The 25618-nt window shown below is 37.3% G+C and overlaps 2 protein-coding genes and 1 long non-coding RNA gene across 17 annotated transcripts in view; 2 read left to right on the forward strand and 1 right to left on the reverse strand.

The window, feature by feature from the left end:
* Positions 1-1108, forward strand: part of LOC139945709 (uncharacterized) — a 39853-nt gene extending 38745 nt beyond the window's left edge. Inside the window, exon 10 of the long non-coding RNA XR_011787167.1 lies at positions 973-1108. This is a non-coding gene — a long non-coding RNA (uncharacterized lncRNA). The remainder of the gene's footprint in view (positions 1-972) is intronic.
* The window catches only part of LOC139946457 (uncharacterized), a 239464-nt gene that overhangs the window by 123190 nt on the left and 90656 nt on the right, over positions 1-25618 (forward strand). The gene's annotated exons all lie outside the window — the stretch shown is intronic.
* The window catches only part of LOC139945708 (single-stranded DNA-binding protein 3-like), a 128999-nt gene that overhangs the window by 76510 nt on the left and 26871 nt on the right, over positions 1-25618 (reverse strand). For all 15 annotated transcript variants that reach the window (XM_071943056.1, XM_071943063.1, XM_071943069.1 and 12 more), the window contains 2 exons: positions 5601-5666; positions 1074-1163 (listed from right to left, as the gene is read on the reverse strand). In XM_071943056.1, coding sequence (XP_071799157.1) covers positions 1074-1163; positions 5601-5666 — 156 coding nt within the window. The remainder of the gene's footprint in view (positions 1-1073; positions 1164-5600; positions 5667-25618) is intronic.

Consider the following 25618-nt stretch of genomic DNA (forward strand, 5'->3'; position numbering starts at 1 on the left):
TATCAAATCAACCAGTGTGCGGCTGTTTTCTTAGAAAGTTGTTACAATTATACCATAAATTGCAGCACATAAGCTTCAGCAAGGTGACTATAAATCCTAACAATAGGTAGGTCTGGTGGATACAGCACGATTCCTCCTATTGTTACCTGTACATCAAATTGTTTGAATAGCCTTATTCTTACAATGTAATTCAGTTAAATACATCTATGTCTAAACAGGTAGTAAACACGTGATACATACATGCTGGCCTGCTCTAAAAAAAATTTTGTAAAACAACAAGCGACACATTCCAAAATGTGTCGCTTGTTTTTTACATTTTAAACTTGGGGTAAAGAATAGAATTCCAGTAGAGCTTCTCACTTGGGTTATAAAGACTATAGAATGCCACAACAGTTAAATCTTAACTTGGGTATAGAATCCCAGTTGGGCTTTTCACATTGCTTAAAGACTAAATGCAGAGAGAAGCTGAAATAGACTGGTTCCTCTCACTTGTAGATGTGATGATTCTACCAAAGCATACTAGGAACTTGACACCAATAGGTAGACAAAGGCACTGTAACACCATTTATTCCTAATACTTTTTAAGATTACCCAGTCAGTTTCCTGTTTTGAAAGGCTTGCCCTTGTTCAATACTAGAGATTAACCTACTAGAGATAATTTTTTCCAATCCCCCGATTTAAAATAAAAAGAATATACAGCTATTAGCCATCCTCAATAAGTCGAAACGATTCTTTGTACCCAGCAAGTCAGAAAATGTGATTGTATTTCAAGAAAAATTGTTTGCCAGAGTAAAATTAACTTTGGGTAAAACAGCTCTGTAGCACTACAAGAAGAAGCCAAAATTGTACTGAATGAAATTTGGGTTTCTTCCTACAACCGCAAGAGATAAAACCAAAATATCTCTCAATCCCTAATGAGATTAATGACATGTAATTACAATGAAATAATATATGATCTGTTTTACACAACAGGATGTTTCTAAGACAACCATGCAAATAACATCAAGTACTACATACAGTGGAGATGGAATGAGGACAAATGTCAAAGGTCAGAGGTCAAGAGATCAACGTACCTGAAAGAAGCCTGGAGGCATTGGACCGCTGGGAGGCATTCCATCGTTAGGGGGCATCTGACCTAATACTGGACTGGGAGCTGCTCCGCTCTGGAAAAAGAACAGCAAAAACACATTATTTAATAGGTGTTAAACTTGCATTGGTGATAAAAAATATTGGCTTTTGTGACTGTTAAGAGATTCAATTTGAATGTTGCAACGGGCGTTATTTTTGGTTTTACACCGATGCGTGTCAGCAATGAATACTCAGTACTTTCTAGTTGGTAATACACTGCTCTAGAATTGCGAATCCCACCCCGGTAATATGCCTATGATTTTTTTTTCTCAGAACTCGGGAAAGTACTGAGTATTATACAGTGCTAGGTTATTTTGGAGTGAAGAAGTGTGTGTGATTTTTGTATCTTTTTTTTTTAACCTTTGCAACAGCCATATTAAATTTCTTATAAAACGCAAGTCTAAAGTCTGGCTGTTTCTGTGAATATAAAAAGAATTTCACAACACCAAGGATGTTTGAGATCGGGTGATTTCACAGACAATTGCTTAAAATTTGCTTTTGAATTAAGCATAAACAGACAATTTTTTGTCTCCAACCAGACCTTGAACTCTACGGAAGCGCTGGAGGCAAAAGCCTCTCTGCCCCTAATTGGTCACTGCCTCGGGGCCCCCTGAAATGTTCAAATAAAATAATTCATTTCTGTCGTCTGTAAGTGTACATTTCAAAGGAAGGTTTGTTTTTTATGAAGACATTATTTCCTTTCCTCTTACCAACAGCCATGGTAAAATTTATCTTCAAGGACAAGTAAATATCATGTTAAAAGACATTAGGTATTAAAGAATGACAGACAATTTTTAACATATTTGTTTTGTTGTGAAGGACTTGCAGACATATCTTACATATGTTTAGGGTTTTTTTTTTTTTTATTAAAAACAAAAATTGGCATTCACCTAATGGGAGACTTTCAGACGGTCCTTTTTTCATAATATTGCACGTACTCAGACCTGCGCGCACAGTACTGAGCATGCACGCATGCTCAGAGCCGCAAAAAAATAACATTTTGTCTGCTGCCGTCAGCATCTGAAGAGTCTCCTATTGAAATCATCAGTTGCCAAATCAATTTGAATATTAAGTAAAGACAAATATTTCAGGTAGTTTTTATCATGATGTAAAGTAAACAAAATTATGAATATAAAAAGCCCTTTGCCATTCTGGTCGTTATCAAGTAACAGCTAAAAGACAGCTCATATTTAAACGTATACATTGCAGGCCGGATACCTTGCTCTTGTAAGGGCATGGCGATTTGTTCCTCGGGCAAGAGCACCTCATTGACCGAAATTGAAACTTCTACTGGAACATTTCAAAGGGGCATCAAGGCAATGACCAGGGGACGATTGCCTCCACTGCCGCTGTGAAGTGTCAGGCCTGCAACTCGTCTACGCTAACATCGCTGTATTTACTCGCGCTAAACTAAACTAGGCTAATAGCCTAGATGCGATGACCGCATCTCGTCATTTCTAGCTGCGTCAAGGCTTGTGCGGACAACGACAATTGAATGGTCTGTCAACAACGTTTAATAGAGGCCCTCGTATCTCTCGCTCTTATTAAGATAATTTTGTTTATGATGATTGGTTGTCACTTTCTAGACACCTAAAACATGGGCAGCCCTATCCAGTGATAGAGATGTGTGAAAATAGAAACAGATATTTTACCACTGTGGGTAACAGGGTGTGCACAACATTGGCAAGATTATAAAAACATCAATGTTGACAGATTCGCCCGTAACTTATATGGTATAACGATTGTCATGGTGGAAATCAGTATTTTTTAAATCAGTGTTTTGGTAACTGTAAATCACCTAAGCTTATTAACTATAAAGTTAATAGTTTAATTATCTTAATATCAGAATTTCACTTCATAAAATATGAATGATTTCATTAACAAGAAACTGGGAAAAAATGATTGATTTGAATTTAAACAAAAACCTCAAAAATGTGTAAATTACAAGTTTTGCAATTTTTTTATACAAAACTGTCTCTTTGAGAAAATGCTGACGATACCTTATTATGTGTCCTAAATTGCACGAGTCACTTGCGCTAGTTTCAGGTTTTGACGTCACTGATTCTAATTCGCCATTGCCGATCGGTTTGTTGCCGAGAAAGACTTATCCCAAAGGTTGATACAGTGTCTGTACCATGTGAAATTCCTTTGTGCCAATTTGAGGTCCTGACGTCACAAGCGTTCTTCCCCCCCCCCCTTGCAAAAATGGACGTCGGATGAGTGCACCTTGCCAAATACAAAGCTCACGATTATGTGCTTGCCATGTTGGCTTTGTAAGAGCTCCACCTCACAGATGGGATGCACTTTAAGGGAAATCCACATTTTCCATTTTGATGGGGACCCAGTTTTACTGAAAGCTGGCGATTTATCCCCCTAATATCTGTAGTGTTTGTGTTAACAGAAATAAAAATTCTTCTCTACTGCACATTTCCACACATAACGAGGTAAATCTCTGCCTCAGTAGTACCGGTAGTATTTTAGAAGTGTCAGCAGCTTTTTTATGCTGTACTTTTGAAACTCAAATATGGAGTTTTTTATTTTCCTTTTACTTTGGTGCTTGTTCTTGTTGTGAATTTTTATTGCAATAAGACTGACCCCCTGACACTAAAAAAAGAGATGTTTGGGCCAAGACAAGCATTGTATTTTAAGTGGTGCAATACTGTTTGGGCCAAGACAAGCATTGTGTTTTAACTGGTGCAAAACTGGATACCAATTGATAGAATGGTCTTTAGGTAGAACATTTGTTCCTGTTGCATGTTCATTTAAATTTTAACCAACTCACAAAATTGTTTCCTATTGTCAAAAAAGAAAATTTGCTATAGACCTTATGCCCTGACGTCATAACCTCTCAATCTTAGAGATATCATGATGAAAGAACAATAAAAATGCAGAGTGCAGGACAGACCAATGAGCAATCTTCATTTGACCTCATTTAGTCTATCATTGAAGGAGCCCTCCTCAAATTTTGCTTGTACATATGATAAACTGATGGCACACATGCAAGTTTTTCTAAAGTATAAAGTTATTGGTAATGATTCAATATATTTATCTGCTGAATAAAAAGAACCAAAACATAACAAATGGTGCTATGATCTCCTTATTTGGTTTCACAAAAATTAGGAGAAAAAAAAATAGGAACATTTACTGCCCTAAAGAATCATTCTTATGCATTGATGAGATCTACCCCCATATTGGTAACCATGGTAATGATATAAATTTGACTGTTCTCAGACCCTCCCGCCTTAGCAACAAGGTCATTGCATTGAACAAGTTGTGGCCTTTGGAGTCGTGTAATTTTGCGATCTGCAACAAAGCCGTATCTTTGTCAACCCTTCCAAATAATGCATGCAAGGAACTAAAGGCATTGGACTCGGAAACAAATTTAATGTTAGAGCCTCACATGTATACAAATAAAAGCTACATACGACCTTGACGCACTAACATGACTAGACAAGAAAACTAAAAGCTAATGATGGCACCAAGGGCAATTTGTGGCGAGACTAATTTACTTCAAAATGGGAAAACAATATTAACTGACGTGGAAAACATATCAGCTGTGAGGAATGTGACATTATCTTCTGTTAAACACACTTATCAAACAACAGCCAGGCATTTCGCTTACAAAGGAAAAAGGGCTTTGACATTGTTGTTGACAAAAGACAACTTGGGCAATGTAGAAAGAAAAGTAAAAAAACAGATGATTATAATCCTTGCTAGGCTCCTAGTGGATGATACCCCTACCTACATCCTTACAGAAACAGACTGTGAAGGGGGTAACCCTGTTTCAGCCCCATGAGTAGGTGGCTCCTAGTGGATGATACCCATGCCTACATCCTTATGGACTGTGAAGGGAGTTACCCTGTTTCAGCCCCAGGAGTAGGAAGCTCCTAGTGGATGATACCCCTTCCTACGTCCTTACAGAAACAGACTGTGAAGGGGGTAACCCTGTTTCAGCCCCAGGAGTAGGTGGCTCCTAGTGGATGATACCCATGCCTACATCCTTATGGACTGTGAGGGGAGTAACCCTGTTTCAGCCCCAGGAGTAGGTGGCTCCTAGTGGATGATACCCATGCCTACATCCTTACAGACTGTGAAGGGAGTAACCCTGTTTCAGCCCCAGGAGTAGGAAGCTCCTAGTGGATGATACCCCTTCCTACATCCTTACGGACTGTGTCAGCCCCGGGAGTAGTAGGTGGCAACGTGGCCCTTGGTAACAGATAAGTGCAGTCCTCACCTTGAAGTGGGCCATCCATGGCCTTGTGATGTAAAGCAATCTTTCACAAATTTACACAACTCCTCCCGATCAATGGGAGACTTAAGAACACTAGGATGCAGCAGATTTACCAGGTAACTTTCCATTGTTTCAGAGTTCTGATGAGCACATTACAGGGAACAATGGATTTACTTGGTAAGTCTGCTGCCACCTAGTGTCCCAAAAACGTCTTTAACTAAACTGAAGAGAAAGTGTGTACCTTGTGAAGAAATGGTGCTACGGGTTGTTCGCCATTGACATCCAAGTGTGGGTTCGGCCTCCCTCTCTATAATCAAACAGGGGAAAAAGCAACAAATAATCATTTAAGTGACAAGACTAAGGCAATCAACAATATGCAGATAAATTGGGTCCTAAGTCCTAAGCACTCGGACGTAACATTGGTAACCTTCAAAGACCAGTATCTGCAGTTTGTAAGAACCAACATATGCCTGAAATAAGAAACTTGTGAAAGATTAAGATCAACAAGTCATAAGAGAGGCATGAAAAAAATGAAGACCCCATCAATGGTGTTTTACATCTGACTGGTACCCCAAACAAGCAAGACAAAGATCTAATAGAAAATCTTAATGTTACAGGACATCAAAGAAAATTCCAGACAAACTTGATGCCTGCAACTATTTAAACCAAAATAATCAGGAAAATTTTAAGATCTGAAAACAATTATCCGACCTTAAATATTTCTGTTAGTGTTAATTAACATTTGATTTTGAGGTAACACAACTTATAGAAAGCGTAACAGTAATACTAACTAAACATAAGAAGACATGCCATCAGAGACCAATCAAAAATCTTAAGATTCATCAGAAACCAATCCAAAATCTTAAGATTCATCAGAAAACAAGCTGAAATCTTAAGATTCATCAGAAAACAAGCCAAAATCTTAAGATTCATCAGAAAACAAGCCAAAATCTAAAGATTCATCAGAAAACAAGCCAAAATCATCAAGTATAAGAAAGAAGTCAGCAACACAAAGATAATGCAGGGGAAACACTGAATTCAATATGGCTTCATCGGTACAAACTTTGGCATGTAATTTTATATATTTAAGGGCCTCTTGGCACTGAATACTGTCCAGGAATAATATCTACCCCCTCGGGGCATTTGGAAGCAATCCAGGGGGAAGAGCAAAGGACTTCTTGTAGTGAGTTGACGGCAAAGAAAATTACCCCACTGTGAAGAAGTGTGCAGATAAGATGTGGGCCTATGCAACAAGTATGGTCATTGACAACATGGAGTACCAACGTTGACCTAGAAAATCAGCATGGTGCAACAAAAAGTAGGACTTCTGGGTACTACATACCCGGTAATCAATATATCATTTTGGGACGACAGTGTGTTTTAACGCTAACAGGGTTCCGACTTGAGCAAAAAAGAAGTCAGCATAATGAATTTAACGACAAACCAATCACACTTTCTAATTTAAATTCAACACAAGACAAAGGGCATCCAATATTATGATTATTGGGGGAAAAAACGCACCAACTCACAATGTGAGAAATTACTCCCACATCTTGTGAACTACTGGAACACCTTTCCAGTCATCACCTTATTGCATTTAAATTTGTATTCAAATGCAATTCTCTCATTTAATTTCCAACAGAACTGTATCTACCATCGATTCACCTCAATATTTCATTTTTTAGGCCTATTACATAACAGACAAGCTTTTCACCCAAAGACATCAACTTAATTTCAAAAGATAACATTAATATCAACAAAAAATGTGACAAGTTGAATGGCTTCTAACTGACAACCCAAACTGAAAAATTGGGAAACCACCAACATAAGGGTTGGAGAGCACAGTTGGTTGAGCGCTGGAACATTAATCAGGAGGTTGCGGGTTCATATCCAGCACTAACCAATAACCCAAAATTGTTCAAGACTCAGTCAGACACTTTCCCTAATATTTTACTACTTGATAAAATAACGAATAAAGGAGAAATCAATAAGTAAAAGAATATTAAATTTGTGTTTTGTTCAAAGAAAATGTAGAAAACATGAAAAAACAACATAAGGGTGATCCCCAAAACATGTACCATCAAGGTTTCAAATTCAAATGTAATGTCTTAAAACAAACTTAATTGTAATATTCAGGTTTAAATTATCCTCTTTGCACAAAAACCAAGAACTCAAACCCTAAATTTGCAAGTAAAAACACTGACGTGAATGTTGTAGAAATATAGATTATCATTGTTGAATGTTAATTACATTATTACATTAATGAAGGTGACAGAGTAGCAACAACAATGAATAGAGATAAATCATTTCGGACAATTTATCTTAAAGGCCAGCTCTCTTTGATTAAGATGTTTGCGGAGGAATTTTTAAGACCCCATCAAGTCCCCTTAAGTAAAGCCGACCCCAATCAGCTTACAAACACCTTCTACTACAGGGGTCTACCTACAAGTCAGTGACAAAAAAAATCAATATCAGCCTGTGCTAATCACACATAAACAGCGTTCTGAATAAATAAAAACAGGGAGTCTGTAGTTAACTGGGAAGTTGCTACTCCACTATGCAATTGTACCTCTCTCAATACCAGTTACTTTGTCTAGGTGTAACCTTCGTGCTCATGGCACTGGGCCACATAGGCATTCACCCAACCACAAGATAACCCTAGGATCAGCATGGATCTCACTCCCTTTTTAAAAATCTGTTCTATCCACACAAAAGAGATTACAATACTGGGAGCCCCATTCAGGGCCACTAAGTAAACACTAGTGACTTCCTATACTTTGCTCAACCCATTCAATGAAGACAGAAAAAAATCCAGGGGCTTGAATCCTGGCTACTTTTTTTTATAATAATCAATACTACGTTAACAATAGGCCGCTTGGAGCACAGTACTGTAGCATGTGGCCGAAGCTTAGTTTAGTCAACTTCCAGTACATTTACACACAACAATAGCCCCAAATCCACCATGCTAGGTTGCAGGGCAATATTTAACTTTATGTTACTTTATGTAATACCACCCCCAGTACAACATGTCCCAGAGCTGACCCTTTGAACTACGAAAACGTAAACCTTCTGAGCAGTGGGGAGGCCTCAGCTTCGCATGAACCACACAGGGGAGTAAGCACGGTGAATTCAAGAGCCTTGGTTTGCCCTTGGTGGCCAATGCTTATTATATATGCACAAGCTTTGGAAGTGACCCCACTGGCTTGGCTAGGTAGTATGTGCATAGGAAATCCATGTGTACTGGCTTGTCCGCAAACACAAACACAAACAAAATCACCAGCAAATAAATGCCAAATGTTCAACTCTGAATATATAATCCGGAAGGGCTGTGAATTGTTTTAGTATTTTTAGGAATGGCGAATGTAATTTTGGAAAACAGTTTGTTGTGATTAGATCTTAATCGCAAGCGAAAACTCAAGTCTCTCTGTATTTATTTTAGATCCTATGACAGTTTCAGAATAATTTAGATGTGTTGGAAGTTAGTTTCGTAAATTTATGGTTCTGAATACCAAGCTATATTGGAACTGCTTTAAGTTCCAACAATAATAAATCTATTTCATTCACAACAATCAAATAAAAAGTTATTGAAGGAATTAAAATACACAATGTTATTGATGTTTTTGATATACATCAATAATTTATCGAGTCAAATTTAAACAAAGAAGAAAAAACAATCAAAAATAGAGTTAGACTTGTCTGAAAACAACAAGTTATTTCAAATATAGAAGTGCGTATTTGTAGTAAATCAATGAAAATGTGATATCTCAATGAATAAGTCAAGATTGTCTATACAACAACACAACACTTATTTTTGTTTAGATGGAATGAAAATAATACAAACAAACGCCCTCCAAAGTCTTGGAAATTATTCAATCCCCTTCCATGTGAAAATACGGACCCAATTTATTTAGTTCTACATTTGTACAAAATGAACACATTGTGATGTGCACAAATAAATATAGTGGGGTAACTGCCAGTGTTGGATATTGTTAGTGGATGCACTGTCAGTAGTTATCAATGGGGCACTAAATTTGAAGAGCGCCCTCTATCAACACTGAATAGTTTGGCTGATCTGTGATATCCAGTGAGTTTGTGGTGCATTCAAAACATCATCATTGCAGTAACTTTGTCTTGTTCCCTGTGTAAGTAAAGATTCTGATTGCAACAGAAATAGGGGCCAACCCAATTTGCCCTTAACATCTCCATGATTTGAATAGGGTGGGACATTTTTACACTGTGCGTCATTTTGGGGCAAAGTTTTCAAAAAATTGTGAAGGTTGTACGGAAATACAAACTACCTTAACAGACTCCTCTGCCTTTCCCACACAAATATTTTGTTTACCGTATTACAAATTGTCGCGTTTGCCAGTATCAATGAACCCTAAACACCAAAATTCTTCAAAAGCCTGTTTGATTTTGTTTGACTGCATTCTGTACAATTGATTGAATGGGCATCAGGTTGGCTCAGTGGTTTCTTTGCCTTTCACCTGTATGGACCTAGGTTTGAATCCCATCTTAGACCAGAGCCTTGGATTACACAGAGGCCCTGGGCCCAATTTCATAGAGCTGCTTAAGCACAAAATTTTGCTTAAGCAAAAAAATCCCTGCTTAATAAAATCAGATTACCAGCCAAGACTCCACTCAATTGTTATGCTAAGTAAACAACAGCTAAATACCAGTCACAAGCAATGTATCTGGCGTGAAATTTTGGCCAGTAACATGTATAAAATAAGCGAGCTATTTTCGTGCTTAAGCAAATTTTTTGCTTAAGCAGCTCTATGAAATAAGCCCCTGGAGGCAATAGTTTCTGTCTGGAATTACATGGAGGCCATGGCATCTGTTGTCCTTGTCAAGGCCTTCGTGCCCCTGTCAAGGCCTTGGTGCCCCTTCAAAAATTTCCCATAGATTTGACCAATGGAAGTGCCCTTTTCAAAACGAAAATGGCCTTGCCCTCTCAAAGATGAAATTCCAGGCCTGATGGGAACTGGTTTTTCAGTCCCTAACTGATTCCATGGGTGTTCCCAATTGGGGTTTTCCTCCCACATCTAAAATTGAACATTTCTACTCAATTCCTGTTCATATCCTGTTATCGGCACCTGAAATGTCGGATGTGTAATGAAATAAATAAATAAGTGATTTATATGGGATCTCGCACACTGCCAGAATCAGAGTCCAACAGTTTGGGTGTTTGGTTACCATAATACGATGTTGGATGTTGTCTAGCTCGGAAAAGATCCTACAAAAACGCTCAAATGAGTTTGGGTTAAAAAAAAAGTTATCAAGTTATCTAAAATGAAAACCCCCAAACAAATAAGCGGCATAGGTGAAAAGTTTCACCACCAGTTACTACTATACAATGTACACTTTAAAATACAAGAACGACAGCAAACCTTTAATAGCAAAGTAGTTTGAAGCTTGCCATTGAGCAAAAATCCAGAGGAAACTGGTAGTCCACCGGTGATAACAATGCCATAATCACTTCTAGGAAGCACCCGTTGTTTCTGGGAACAACCCAGTAATGATTTTAAACATTTTGAGCAAACTGTAACTCAGTACTGTTCTGTCAACAATTGTCCTGAAACCAGTCCTGGAATTTCTTATTTGAAAGGGGGCAAGGCTATTTTCATTTCAATTTTATTGGATACCTTCGAACCTATGGGAAACTTTTTAAGGGGTGCCCAGGCCAGAACAGGGCAACATGTTTTAGAGCAAATTATGTGAACCTTTCCTGCATGACAAGTACTTTCCATGTTTTTGAAAAGGTGATATTTACTTGATAAGGTTTTATCAAAGCTAATTAAATACTGACTTCCCATAACTGGTTTTCAAGTAATTTCAAAACAAACTACATATTTTGGCTAGATATAAATTCAATGTAACTGGTGAATACAGTTCGAATCAGAATTATTACCCTCAAAAGAATTAGAATTGTAGATATTAAATACAATTACAAAACTAAAAACCAAAATGATTTCTATTTAATAGTGACAGCATTCCTAAAGACACAATCATCGGAGAAAACTATTGAAGACATTTCCAAATAATCAACAAATAATAAACAAATAATAGTTTTGTCCACAATTTTACAAGCAAAAGCAATTAAAATCTATGAACAAATTTAATATTAAAGAGAACAATAACAATAACATTTAGTATCCAAAGTTTGCAGATGAAACTTCAATAAATTTGGTCGATCGGGGAAACCTTTCTTTGGTAGAAACAATATCTGGCACAGAATTTCGTCTTAAGGGAGCGAGGGCTGGGGGAGTTTCGTTGTGTTAAGGACATTTCCATTGGAAAATCAAGAAGAGCACAAGATCATTTCAAAGCGATTCCGACAACAGCTTCTTTCAAATGTCTGGCATGTTGCAAAAAATTTGATTTAAAATGTTGTAAACAATTTTGTAACAAAAGAATAAGAAAAAGAAAGAATCCATTAAAAATAAATCAGTATTTAGTATGACGAAGTAGGGCATCTTTTTTCAACCCGAGATGTCCAAACACTTTCAAACTGAAAATGTCTTTTTGCTCTCTCTGTCTTCCCTCTCTCTTAAATTCCAAATCTCCAGAACAAAAACAAACCACAAGCTGAAGTCTAGATAAGCTATCATTGTATGCTCTACTGAATCCTTTGTTTCCAACCTGGCCACAACCACACATAGCTCTCAGTGGCTCTTGCATGCAAACAATAACCAGCCTTAGTAATAGGCTTAGCATGTATCCCTCCCATAGGTCCCATTCATATTCAAAACCATTGTGAAAAAAATATCTACATTTGATTACATAATCAGTGAGGAGCAATGCCTGGCAGATTTCCCTTGTTAGGGTGTTCTTCTTGTGTGTAAGGAAGAAGTGAAGAACACAGTCCTCTTGAATGACAGATGACCAGGGAGTCATACTTATGATTCAAGGGTGTTTGGAGATGTTCATTTGGGAAGCACTTTAAAGGCAACATCATCATCTTGTGATTAAACCTCATTAATGAAGTGAGGCAGCATTTTTTTCAGTCTTAAAGAACTTTTCTTTCAAAAAAGGGGGCCAGGGTTTGAACTGCTTCAGATATTGAGTAGTCAAAAAAAAAACTTCAGTTTTTTTAAGATGTCGGGAAAACAAATTATCCTTGAAATTTGACAGGGATTTCATCAGGTGAAAGAGGCTTATTAATTTTTCAAGAGTGCTACAAGTTTTTTGAGCAGACATTCGGGCTTCAGTAATATCTCTTTTGAAATTGTTTTTCTAATGATTTGTCAATTCTTCAAGAACATCTTGAATACAAAACAAAGACAACTTGTCTTATTTTGAAATGTAGATGATTAATGCCTTTTTCTATCAACAAATAAGCATTATTTTACCTTTTACCCATTTAATAATCAAGTTATAAAAGCAAAGTGCTTAAACAAACACAGACCTGGAGTTGCTTAAAATTACAGAATATAGAAAAAATGAAATAAAGATGCTTATTTCAAAAGGTGTATTTTAAAAGCTTTCAAGGCGAAACGTTTCTTAAATATAGAAAAATCCACTGAGAAGTGTAAACTCCTTTCTGTGTTAGCACAGTTCAACAGCGTATGGTGAATCATCATTATTTCACAGCTATGCTATTAAGTACACCTTTAAGCTTGCCAAACCTAATGCCAGATGGGCGGACTTTGGCGAGCCTTGTCTTTAAAGCCTGTCTTTTGTCTCCACAAAAACTGGTTCTTGCAAATTGTATGTCAGTCCACTATGCAATGTTACTTGTAGTATACAATGTCTTGATGAACAGTGCAAGTTTTTAAACAAACATTTGAGTGCTTCATCATTCGTCTTTTCTTTTTCAGGCAAAGTTTAAAAAATATGTTTAGTGTCCCTGCCAGCTCACTTTTTTTAGGGGCCCACTAATTTGATTTTGATTTTCACCACTTAAAAGTGAGATTTAAAAAACATAAAATGGCAAATAATACATCTTAGTCTGTGTCGGTTATAGGGTCAAAAACAGATTGTTGAGTTACACGCTTACATTTATTCTTGTAAAAGTGGAGGTTTGTAAAACTGAACAAACTATACTAAATCAATGGTTGTTCAAAAAAATTAAATGAATGGCGACCATCTTTAAAATAAAAAATGAAATTAAAAATTCTCCTCCTGCTTCCTTTTTTTTCTGAAACCAAGATTCTAAAAACGCTTTCTTTTTCACTCTGGGCAATGGCACTAAAAAATATAAAAAAATAATCAACAATATAAAGTATCAGTCTTTGTAAAATTTGCATATTCAATGAGGGAACCCACACTTGTTAGACTTATACTCAAACACCTAGAAGTTCATAGACCATGAAAGTAAATACTTCCCATAAATGTCTATTGTTTTCTGAAATAGTAATTGATTACAATGGTACAACACTAAATGCGCTACCAGCAAAAGTCAACCGCCCATGTCATTCTGTTCATAAAAAGTAAAAGACAGACCACAATGAGAAGAAAAACAAAAAGGCCATCGGCAACCAAATGGACATAAGCAACTCCGCTATAAGTGATATGCACCCATAAAAACTAAATGAAGGTTGTTGTAAATGTTGATAGCTGTTAAAAATATGGTATAGAAAAAGAAGACAAAAACACAGATTACTGATTACTTCAAAGTAGAATTGTCATTCGTTAGTTATTTGAAATTCAGAAGGAAATTAAATATCAATAAACAGTTAATTCTATGTTAACCAAAAAATTTAAGTATTTTGAAGTGTTCAAATATTCTACTTCTAAATATAAAAAAAGTAGAATTATGCTTCTTTTAATGAAAAGAAAATGTCTCATGTTTTGATTACATATATTTGTATTCTGAAAGCTCACTTGGTTTAAAGACACTGGACATTATTGGTAATTGTCAAAGACTAGTCTTCTCACTTGGTGTATCTCAACATATGCATATAATAACAAACCTGTGAAAATTTTAGCTCAATTGGTCGTCGAAGTTGCAAGATAATAATGAAAGAAAAAACACCATTGTCACACGAAGTTGTGTACTTTCAGATGCTTGATTTCGAGACCTCAAAATAATGCTTTATCTGAGGTCTCAAAATAAAATTCATGCAAAATTACTTCTTTCACGAAAACTACGTTATTTCAGAGGGAGCCGTTTCTCACAATGTCTTAAACTATCAACAGCTCCCTATAACTCATTACCAAGTAAGGTTTTATGCTAATAATTATTTTGAGTAATTACCAATAGTGTCCACTGCCTTTATAGGGATATCTCTGTTTTCCTTTCTTTAAACTGAGTTAAAATGAGGTTCTGTAAATGTTTTTCACCAGATGTTTATGTTTGATTTAAGCTCTACAGTACAATCTGGAATTTTTTTAGAAATGGATTTATTTCATGATTTTATATTTTTATGTATTTATATATAAACAAAATAATCAGAATAATAATAATCATTTCAATAAATGCTTTGTATATATGCCATTGGCTCCCAAACCATATGTATCAACCTGATACGATAGCTTGTGCATGGAGAAAAAGAATGTGATTATGTTTTCTCAAAAAGATTGATATGTTTTAAAAAAAAACATCCATGAAAATAGATGTCTGAAATGTTTTGGATAAAATTTAATGAGGTCCAGTCTTTCTTTTAAATTGACTGGCTAGAGACTTTAAAAGCACTATGTATGCATCAGAGAAAACACAAACTAAAACATGAGAAAAACAAATTATACAAAATTTAATACCATATCTTTATAACCACTAATGATTTATTTTTTTCAAAAGTACCAATTGTCTTCTATCCCCTTTAAAGGCAGTGGACACTATTGGTAATTACCCAAAATAATTATTAGCATAAAACCTTTCTTGGTAATGAGTAATGGGGAGAAGTTGATGGTATAAAACATTGTGAGAAACGGCTTCCTCTGAAGTGACATAGTTTTCGAGAAAAAAGTATTTTTCCACGAATTTGATTTTGAGACCTCAAGTTTAGAATTTGAGGTCTCGAAATCAACCATGTAAAAGCACACAACTTCGTGTGACAAGGGTGTTTTTTCCTTTCATTATTATCTCGCAACTTCGACGACCGATTGAGTTCAAATTTTCACAGGTTTTTAATTTTATGTATATGTTGAGATACACCAAGTGAGAAAACTGGTCTTTGACAATTACCAATAGTGTCTACTGTCTTAAGGGAATAAAAGGTTTTGGGTTTTTCCTTTTTTTTTTTTTTTTCAATTTTGAATTTTATATGGGGTTTTTTTAAATTTGTGTTTCATGGTATCATCTTTCATTTTTGCTACAATAGGCTAAATTTATACTTGACAATCATTTAGCATAGTATATTTATAGGTGGTAAGCACATCTGTCCCACACATATGATTAATTCAATGCCTACAGACAATACTTTGTACAGTACCTGCAGGAATTTCTATCCACTTTTAGAACTGTCTTTGGTCAGATATTCAAAATTATGAAAATGTCCTCTTGATTTGTAACAAGTTGCTTATGCTTTGCATTTTATTACTGGTGAATACACTATGAAATAATTAGCATACAATTTGCATATAACTGTGCTGTATGTACAGAGATAACTCATGTGTTACTCACTAGGTGGGTAATTTCAAGTATAATTTTTTTAAATTGGGAATATGTTTTGAGGAGAAGAAAAAGCGACTCGTAGAATATGTTTGAATTTTTTTTTTCCTCTTTTTTTTTTTTTTGGTCTGCTGCTGTTGTAGAACCTCATGGTGGAAACAGAAGGTGGCTTCGCTGGTCAGAGAATCTGGATGCATGCCAAGTAGGGACAGTGCATTTTCCTTGGAGGGGTGTTTCCATCCCAATCAGCGTTTTATTTTGTGCAGTGTGTGTGCAATGTGTATTCCTTTTTTTAGTACTTCTTCTCACAAATGGTTAAATTAATTCTCTGACTGTGACTTAGGCGAGGGAAGTTCACAAGACTTTAAATAAAAAATGAGGTCAACTGATGTCACCAGCATAATCGGCCGAGGAAAGAAAACGCACTTCCAACGCCGATGAAATTGTGGGGGATTTTGTTTTCACATTTTATTTTGCTTTTACTGAAAATATTTTGGTATAGCCCTGACTCCTGGGGCCCACCTTTGGAAAATGTCATGCCGCTATCACGTGACTCAGGGTGATTTTGATAATTGAGGCATAGCGTCTAGGCATAGCTTCTTCAATGGTACTTTTTGCCTCCTTTATGAGTGAAAACTCCGGAAACAAAAGAGAGCTTTGAATTCATTCGTCAACCAATTCAAAGAAAATAAAATCCAGAATTTTACTTGTGTTGTTTTAGTTCAAAAAGTAGGAATTTTAAAGGAAACTACTGCAACATTTGATGAAAACTATGTGTGGAATAAAAAAAATCAGTCTACTGGTATGTTTATTTTTTAGAAAGTAATCACCAATTCATTATGAAAAGTTTTCAGATAATTCTTACTTCCAAAATGGCTGATTATAAAACCGTTAGTAATTTATTTAGGATTTTAAAGTGTAAACTGTTTGCATGAGTCACATTTGTCGCAAAAAAGAATTTTCACCACAAAGGCCAACAGAATATTATTGTTTTTGTTCAAATTTCTGGTTTGTTATGGATACTCCACTGAAATGAAGGGTTTCTTGTGTAGTAGGCCATCCTCCATGGGTAGTACAAGTGAAGAACACGTAACGGTTTGTGAATAAAATTGCAATGTAGATCTATACATAAGCAACGTACATTGTATCTACAATACGCACTGTACAGGTACTGTACATTACAATACAGTCCTACATTTTGTATAGTACATAATGTGTCAAACAGCATGCCCAGTAAGCACATGTACAGTGCAGTTCTACGAACGAAGAACGATGTGTATAGTGCATACTTTGTGTGTATTGTTGACAATAGTCTTTGTGTTAATACTGCATTATAACAACTTACGGTATGCATTCACCCCAGGGGTAGTGGTTAGGCTGCCAATCTATACCCTGACAAAACTGACAATCCCAAAACAGTTCCAAAACTTATCATTCAAAAACTTTGAAAATTGATTCTTTCAACTTGGCCACATGCTGAATATCATCAGTTCTTTCACTATTCTAGTTATAATTCTAACATAATCCAAACAATAACTGAATTTCCATAAACCAGCTAAGCCCCAAAAACTATTCCGCTTACCAGAAAAACAGTTATCAGCTAAACTATGGTGGTGTTAAAACTCTTTTGGACTCGTCCCTGGAAATTTTCACCTTAATTAAAGCAGATATTTATAACAGTAGCATTTTCTGCCTTTGCAACTCAATGAGATTTAGCCCAGGTATGGCTATTGGAAGAACTGTTTTTAAGTTGGGGGTAAAAAGTCGTTGTTTAACCATGCAGGAATGTTCTTATTCCTCTGTGACAGACCATGGCAACCTTTTTCTGGCTCATCATTGGTTTTGGAGCAGTGTTCATTTCACACTGTGTCAAAGAGCCTGAGCCAAAGCCGGCGTTTGGAAAATGCCCCAATCTGCTATGAAATGATATTAGAGGGACCAGCAACATCCCTGAGACATTTCATGTTTTCATGTTTTTCTGAAACCTTTTGAAAAACCTTTTTTTGTAAGTTTTGTGACACTCTCCTACAGTAGATTTGATACTTTGGTGTGTCAATATTTGACCATGGAGGAAAGAAATAATACCTCCATAAGTTGACCAATTGGATGCACTTTTTTCGCGCAAAAGCACAAAAGCCTCTCCTGGTAGGGCTTAAATTATAGGTTTGGTGTTCAGTTGCGCTAAAATTGGGGCAAGTTTATGAATACATTTCATTATTACATAGAAGAAAAACCAACTGGGTTTTCAGAGTAGGATGGGGGTTGGTTTGTAGGGGGAATGTTAGTAGCACAAAAGCCTCTTCATGTAGACCAACGTTTGGTGTTTAGTTGCGGGACAAGTTCATGAATACATTTCATTAATGCATCAGGAGAAAACCAACTGGGTGTCAGGGGGTGGGGGAGGGTGGATGTTAGGGTTGCTCTGTCTATCATGTTCATTTCATCATCCCACACTCACGCCTCGATGCCATGGATATCAAACATTTCACTATACTCTTCCACAATGCCGGGTTGATGTTGAAATAGAATCTAGAACAGACTCTAGGCAAGTAAAATATATTCAGCCATCGTTGGCAGATGACCCCTACAGGGGGGGACTGTCTGAGAGAATGTTCAGCTAAGCTAACGGTGCTTTTCAAGGCAACACGTCTTCCAAGAATTGATACAAAAAATACATACTTTTCACTATTTCTTCACAAAAAGTATATCTCTACTTCTTACAATACCTGAAACTATATTAACTAAATATTCCTCTCTGATGGAGGATATATAGCTTCCCAGGTTTGGATGTGTGAGATCAAAACTAAATGTTCTACTCATTTCTCAAAAACTATAGCATTTCAAGCAGTCATATTTTTTAGGGAAGTTTCCCACCATGGCCATCTTTATACATGGGGTTAGATGTGAAATATGTGAAAATCTTACCAATGTTGTGTGCACCCTGTAAGTGTATGTCAAAACAGAACAGTGGAAAATAATACTCCTAAAAACATAGTAAAAATGTACCCAAATGTTGTACCCAATTTAACAAATAATATTCTTTAAATATCTGAATGTGTGCAATATAAAAAGATGCACAATTGTAAAATAACACTCAGCATCCCAATGCCTGCGCTGAAGTAATTGTTTAAAGGCTACTTGTTTAAAAAATTAAGCAATAAATATAAAGAGATAAATGTAAGATTAAAAAAAAAAATTTAAGCAACAAATAAATAAATGTAAGATTAAACATGGTTAAAAACCAATAAATTATAAATTAGCATCCCAATACACATGTGGATATTACAACACGAAATGCTGGATTTGAAGAAAAAATAAATAAATAAGTAAACAAACAAATGCAAACCGTTTCACATCCCTGAACTCCCAGCTTAACATAAAATATTCACCCCTACTCCCAGTGAATGGAACCAGCCCAAAAGAACCCTACATGCCTCCAGTTGACCTTGGGGTCCTTTAGCCTGGAACAAAGCATTTCAAGCATGGGTCAGGGCCTCTGGCATCCAGACTGGGGTGAAGAGATGACCCTAACAAGAAAAAAACACCTTCGATATGTAGAGACAGTAACTCCAAAATAGGATGTTTATGTAGACAACAAAGATTGACCCTTTGGATCCAGTATACATGTTTTGCCAACCATTTCTAGCACTGTGTATGCCACACATTATGTTGTGTATGTATGGAAGGTGCCCGTAGAAATGAGTGGATTTCCCTGCTAAGGGGGAAAGGGATCAATGCACACAGCTCCATAGAAACGCATCTAATATAATCTACGTATAGTCTGTGTACAGTTTGTATACATCAAGCTCGTATATACTGTACGTACATGTACGATGAAAAGTGTGCAACAGTACTGACTTCTTGCACAGTGGACATGGTTCATGATGGAACCAGCTAATATTGCATACATTAGGTGCATTCAGTCACTGACTACTTTGCCACCACAAAATAACATGACTAATGTATGCAGTACTAATAGTAGGCCTACTGATTTAAATTGAAGATTATGGGGAGCTTGTGAAAGTGAATCCCAGGTCACAAACTGGGTGAAGTACTGTGCCTGTTAGAAATACAAAATACTGTTAGAGAATTGCTATCGTTGATGTCAATTGTCATAGGCCCTACGTACTATTGATAACAATTCTCTACACAACCAGGGGTAAGACTACTGCACCAATCCAGTCTCAGTTTGAATGTACAGTATTGATTCCAATAGACTTTCACCTCACCATGTCATGGCAGCCCACTTGTTTTTTCTTCCATTCAAACCAATAAACGAACTGTGGCCAGTAACCTTTTAAAAAAATGTGAGTTAAACAACCCTCATTGTGTGAAGACTGGGAGACAAAGATGGCTGCGTTGTGTCAAAGGTCAACAAGGAAACAAGATATGGCTGTATAAATACATTGCTTCTTGAGCAGACCATGCAATCCTGATTTGTAATCAATTATCAATCTTTACGCAAGTCTTCTTCCCTGAAGATACAAGCTTGCTTATGTGTAAATGCTGCGATAGTCACCTGACTATTTGCTCAACTGCAAAGAGGCTATCAGAATTCTACTGCACATGTAATGAAGCAAATAAAGACCCCATACACAGCCAATGAACGAATCCTACATAATGTATCACGGTACTCATTTTGTTCTCTCTGCGAGCATTACGTGTGGGAAAGGTTTGCCCTTAACTTTCATCCAAACCGGCCTGCAGGACCCCCAAAAAATGCATTAAATTTTATGATCCCACCGTATTACAGTAATTGTCCATATGTTTCTAACTGTGTTTAAAAAGTAATTCTTTTCTGGGTAGTGGAGGATGGTAGTAGTATTCTGAACACACAACAGTTCATTGGGTTCCTTCTGCCCAGTTTATGTGGTTTTGCAAGTCCGCCTAATAGCAATCTACATTCACAGTTATTTCAAAATATTTTAGGAAGGAAACCTAATTGGTTTAAAGTACAGCAGCTTTCAAAACTTATTAAAGCATTAAATTTATCTGTTTTTAATCCCCAGTTTGAATCTGAGAAGACTTTGTGACAGTAACGGTTCTCAAATTTTGTACTCCAATTCCCGAATTACTTTTCCTGCGTGGACATAATCGCTGCAGATTTTCAGTGATATCTTAAAAACATGACAACCTTTAGAAATGAAATGTTTCCATGTTAGTTTTAATGTATAAATTTGTATAGGATTAAAACACTGAAATGGTTCCAATAGCCAAAGGTATACTTTACCTTTAAACCAAGGAGGGAAACTTTTGAGGAATAAGAAAGCTTACACACCAAGCATGAGTAACAAATAAAGCACATGAATCAACCTTAAAAAAATGTGATAACAAGGAGCAATGTAAAAAAAAAAACATCCCACACCGTGTACACAGTAGCCAAGCACCCATGAAAATAACACACCAATCCATTTCAACATCTCCGCCAGAGGATCAAATTATCCACCACGTCTGTGCGAACGCCTGGGCAGTCACTAGAGGGCATAAACACTCCCCTCACAAGAGATGAATGAGGAATGCCGCAGCCTGGTCAGGTGTTACTGCCCCTGGTATCAACCAAAGCTTAAGATGCTAATTGCAATGTGCTAGACATTTGCACATAAGGTAGTTCCATAGTGCTAGGCCTGGGACTTAATTTTTGAGAGGGCAAGTGATTTTCATTTTACAAAAGGGCACTTCCAGTGTAAACTTGAAGAGTCTATGGGAAACTTTTGAAGGGGCACCAAGGCCAAGACCGAGGCAACGGAGGCCACGGACTAAAGTGCACAGTGGCTGTTGGGGTGGGGGTTGGTAAGGGAGGTTTTAGGGGAGAAAAACTTGCTGCTGGGTAAAGGGTAGTTCTACCCATGTTTGCAGAAAAATATGTAATAATCAAGTTTCAGCCCAAAATGTTGGTCGGAATAGCGTAGTGGTATGTTTCCTCGCCTTCCATCTCGGGGGCCCCGGTTCGAATCACACCGGGGCACTACGTGGATTGGGATGTTAGTCCCGAAACGACCACATGGGTTTTCCAAGAAATAATTCTGTGGGGTTTTCCTCCCACATCTAACACTGAAACTGCTTTCCATATATTCTCTACATGAGGTTCTTGGCTAGTAGTACAGTGATTAAGTTCGCTTTTCTGAGATTCCTTAGCTTCACAACCAGAACAAATGGAATGCACTGAAATGAAATAAAATCTTAAACCTTTGCATGATTTTTCAAGAGGCCCAAGGGACAAATCCAAAAGTGCCTTTGGCAGAATTCGAACCCATGACATCTACCGATCTACATTATACGATGTTTCAGTCACTAGGCAACCACAATGTTTTTCTTTGAGCAGACATCAAGCAGGGGCAATGAACTGAGCAAACAGGAAGTGGCCAAGATGCAAATTCAATGAGATTTCCATTCACTTGTTGGATAAATTTGTCTTTGTTTCTAACTTGTCTGTTTCATTCAGGGTTGAATAGATTGTCAATGACATTGGAGAAAATGGTTGCTACGTGGCGGGGTGCACAAAAGTAGGTGAATAGTCACTTTGGCCAAAGCTTCTTAATGTAATCTATGCACTGAAGAACACAGTCAGCAGTACCTCAAATGAACCAGATATTTTAGATCAAAGGTCTCCAACATCAGCATTTTTCAAATTCGATTGCTGGCTTTCACAAACAACTTTACTTTGTAGTTTAATCATGAATGAATCTTGGCCAGCTGGGTTGTCTGTGTTCGTCTTCGTTTGTAAAAATAATTTACATAAAAATTGTTTAAATAAAAATTGCATTTCGATTTTCACAAATATGTATTTCCTTGCCAACCTCCACAACTAAACACAACATTTACATTTTCAGTTATTTCTTTTGAGCTACCCACCTTTGTCTTTGGGGGGGGGGGGGTAAATCAAATTTTTATTATAAATTTTGAATGGCCCCTAGCCCACAAGGATCATAGCTCACAATGTGCTGGGAGAACTGTGCACAAATTGCTGGTGTGTAACGCACCCACACAGCACAGAGCACAGAGCAGAGAGCATGCTGAGGATATCCCCCATACAACTCTGACTTTAGGATTGCACAATTCATACATCAAGTACTCCTTCAATCATATGCACCGGAAATGTATTAAAAGAAATCACAGGAAAGGAAGAGCTTCCTTGATGACCACTATCTCAGTTGAGTCGAGTTCACAGATAAGGTTTTTCCATCATGCACAATGAGTGTACCTTCAATAAAACTTGCCTGTGAACACGGTGTACATACCAAGAGAATGATATGAAAAACTGAAGAAGAAAAATTGCCACTTAGTAGTATTAAGCATGATTCCTACTCAACTTAAACGCAGCGTTCTGCCGCTTTTGATGTCAAAAAGTCAGAGCAAAGGACTAGCCGTAGCTGAACGGCGCTCATCTGTCCTTCTAATGATGCTCCGACCATGGAGGTAGAAATAAATCCATGCTCCGGATGCAACATTGCTTCTAAGTCTCCTGTATGATGAAGACTTGACTTGCTTGGTGGCACTCGTCTATTTTACAGAATCACAACATTCCAAATCTGAAAACAACTTCTTATACAAATCGATGCAGAGTTGAAAATCCCTAGGAATGCCGGGGGGATTATAAATGTAAGCTTACATTTTACAGATTTTAAAGCGCCCTTCACTTTTCACTTTTCTAAAGCACGCAAAACCAAAGAAAAGATCAGCTGGTCCACTGAGAAGCTACATGCTGATACTGATACAACAACAAAACAATTATTTATTCACACCAGAGATTCAAGCACCAGGTTTCAATGGGCTTTTTACAGGTTGGTCCTTGAAAACGTTACATTATTTATTCATTACACACTGAATAGCACAAACACCAACAAATGAATAAGAGTTGACGAAGGTATGCTAAGCTTCAGATGTGGGAAGAAGACCCTAAAAGAGGTTAATCCATGCAGTGCAACTTGGATTGGTAAACATGTCGAATATAAGACAACCCCTCCCGTCTCATTATTTCTGTATTGTGCTCTGGGAAACTCATGAACTCTGAAGGGGATTTTTGAAGGGGGGGTACTTCCATACAAGAAAGAAAGTGTGTGTTATTGTAATTTTTATGTTGACTCCCTCTCTGCCAGAGATCAGCGTGGTATACATATAGAAGCAGTGAAAGAAACCACTGAGCAAAGGTGATAACTACAGTTTCATGCAAAATTGTTCGTACATGGCTGACAGGCATGAGATAATTTGAAAATCCCAACAATAATAAATTTTAAGTTTTTAATCAACAGGCTACCACTGGTCATTGGTGGGGTTTTTTTCTGTTCAAAACCTCAGATGAAAGCTTACAACTATCTCAAACCTATATCTCAAACAAAAAAGTAAACTTTGGGGTCAAATCGGCCACAAAATGATCAGACCAAACATCTCCAAGTATTGGAAGTCAATGAGGTCTTGCAAAACCAGACTAAACACCCCGAAACATTTCCACCCTAGTACGCTCATGAAGGACAAGGGACAGCAAGCTGGGGCCATCCCTGATAGAAGAGATGCATCCTGCACGGGGCGATCCCTGACATCAGAGATGCATCCTTCATGGTACCCCAACAACTAGTATCGCGCTCACTCACAAGATAAGTAAGTGAGTGAGTGTTCAAAGACCAATAGTGTTCCCTTAAACACAAAGTTGTGGTGAATAACTAATTTCTGTTCACCAATGCCCTATGAACCCCTGGCCCACTTCAAACAAACGCGAAGAGTACACATTGATTAGTGACTCAAACGGCAGTGTGACGGTGACCGAGAACTTTGTGACTTCGACATTTCACCGCAAGATGAAAGGCAGTGTTTGGCCGATGCCAAGGTCAGAGGAAATCTCAAGACAGAATCAGGAAACATTTGTTTCCTATAAGGCTCCCGTGTTGGGTAAGAGTCTGTAAATCACAGGGCTTCTTTACTACTGTTGGGTCTTAAAGGAATTGGATTAATCCTGTTCCTATTCAGCGTAGCAGTATGCTTAGAGAGAGCCTCCCCCCCCCCCCTCCCAGCCTAAATATTCTCGTCTGTTTAAATGTGATCAACATTAATTTGAGGTGAAATCTGTTTGTGCTTCACAAACTTGACTCGATCCGCATGCCTTTTATCCTTTTATGCATCAAAATTCACATCCGAAAAAGATATTTGGAAGCATTTAGGCAGAAGGAATTATGTATACCACTGAATTCTATCCAACAAATATTTTACAGAGACATTTTTTCACAGGGTTTACAACCCTTCTTTAAATTATCACTGAATGAGTCAGTTTGCTCCCAAAACCACAGGGGTATAAGGTACACTGCACACACACACAGCTACACTTGCTCTTAAACACCCACTATTCCCCAAATAGGAAGCCCACACAGACCACTGCCTGATAAATGACATCCATATTATTCAACATTGGGTTGAGATTATACAAACTTGTAGATTGTGGGATTCTGTCAATGATGTTATAATAAAAACCACAGGCAACCACAGGTTGCAAGAGGAAGGGAAGGTAACTGGAAGAACCCTTGGTGTACTCTATGGTCTAAGCACTGTTCAATGCCCAGGCCTCAAAGTAACTTACAGCACCTACAACACTTGCCACGGTGCCCTGTGCAAGGTGCCTGTACAAGTTTATACTTCCCTTGTACAGGTGCCCCTTGCCAGAGGGAAATGGCTGCGCCCCTTCAAGAGCAAAGTTCAAGGCCTGATTGCCATTGAGG

The sequence above is a fragment of the Asterias amurensis genome, chromosome 13 (genome assembly GCF_032118995.1).
Source record: "Asterias amurensis chromosome 13, ASM3211899v1".
NCBI lineage: Eukaryota > Metazoa > Echinodermata > Asteroidea > Forcipulatida > Asteriidae > Asterias > Asterias amurensis.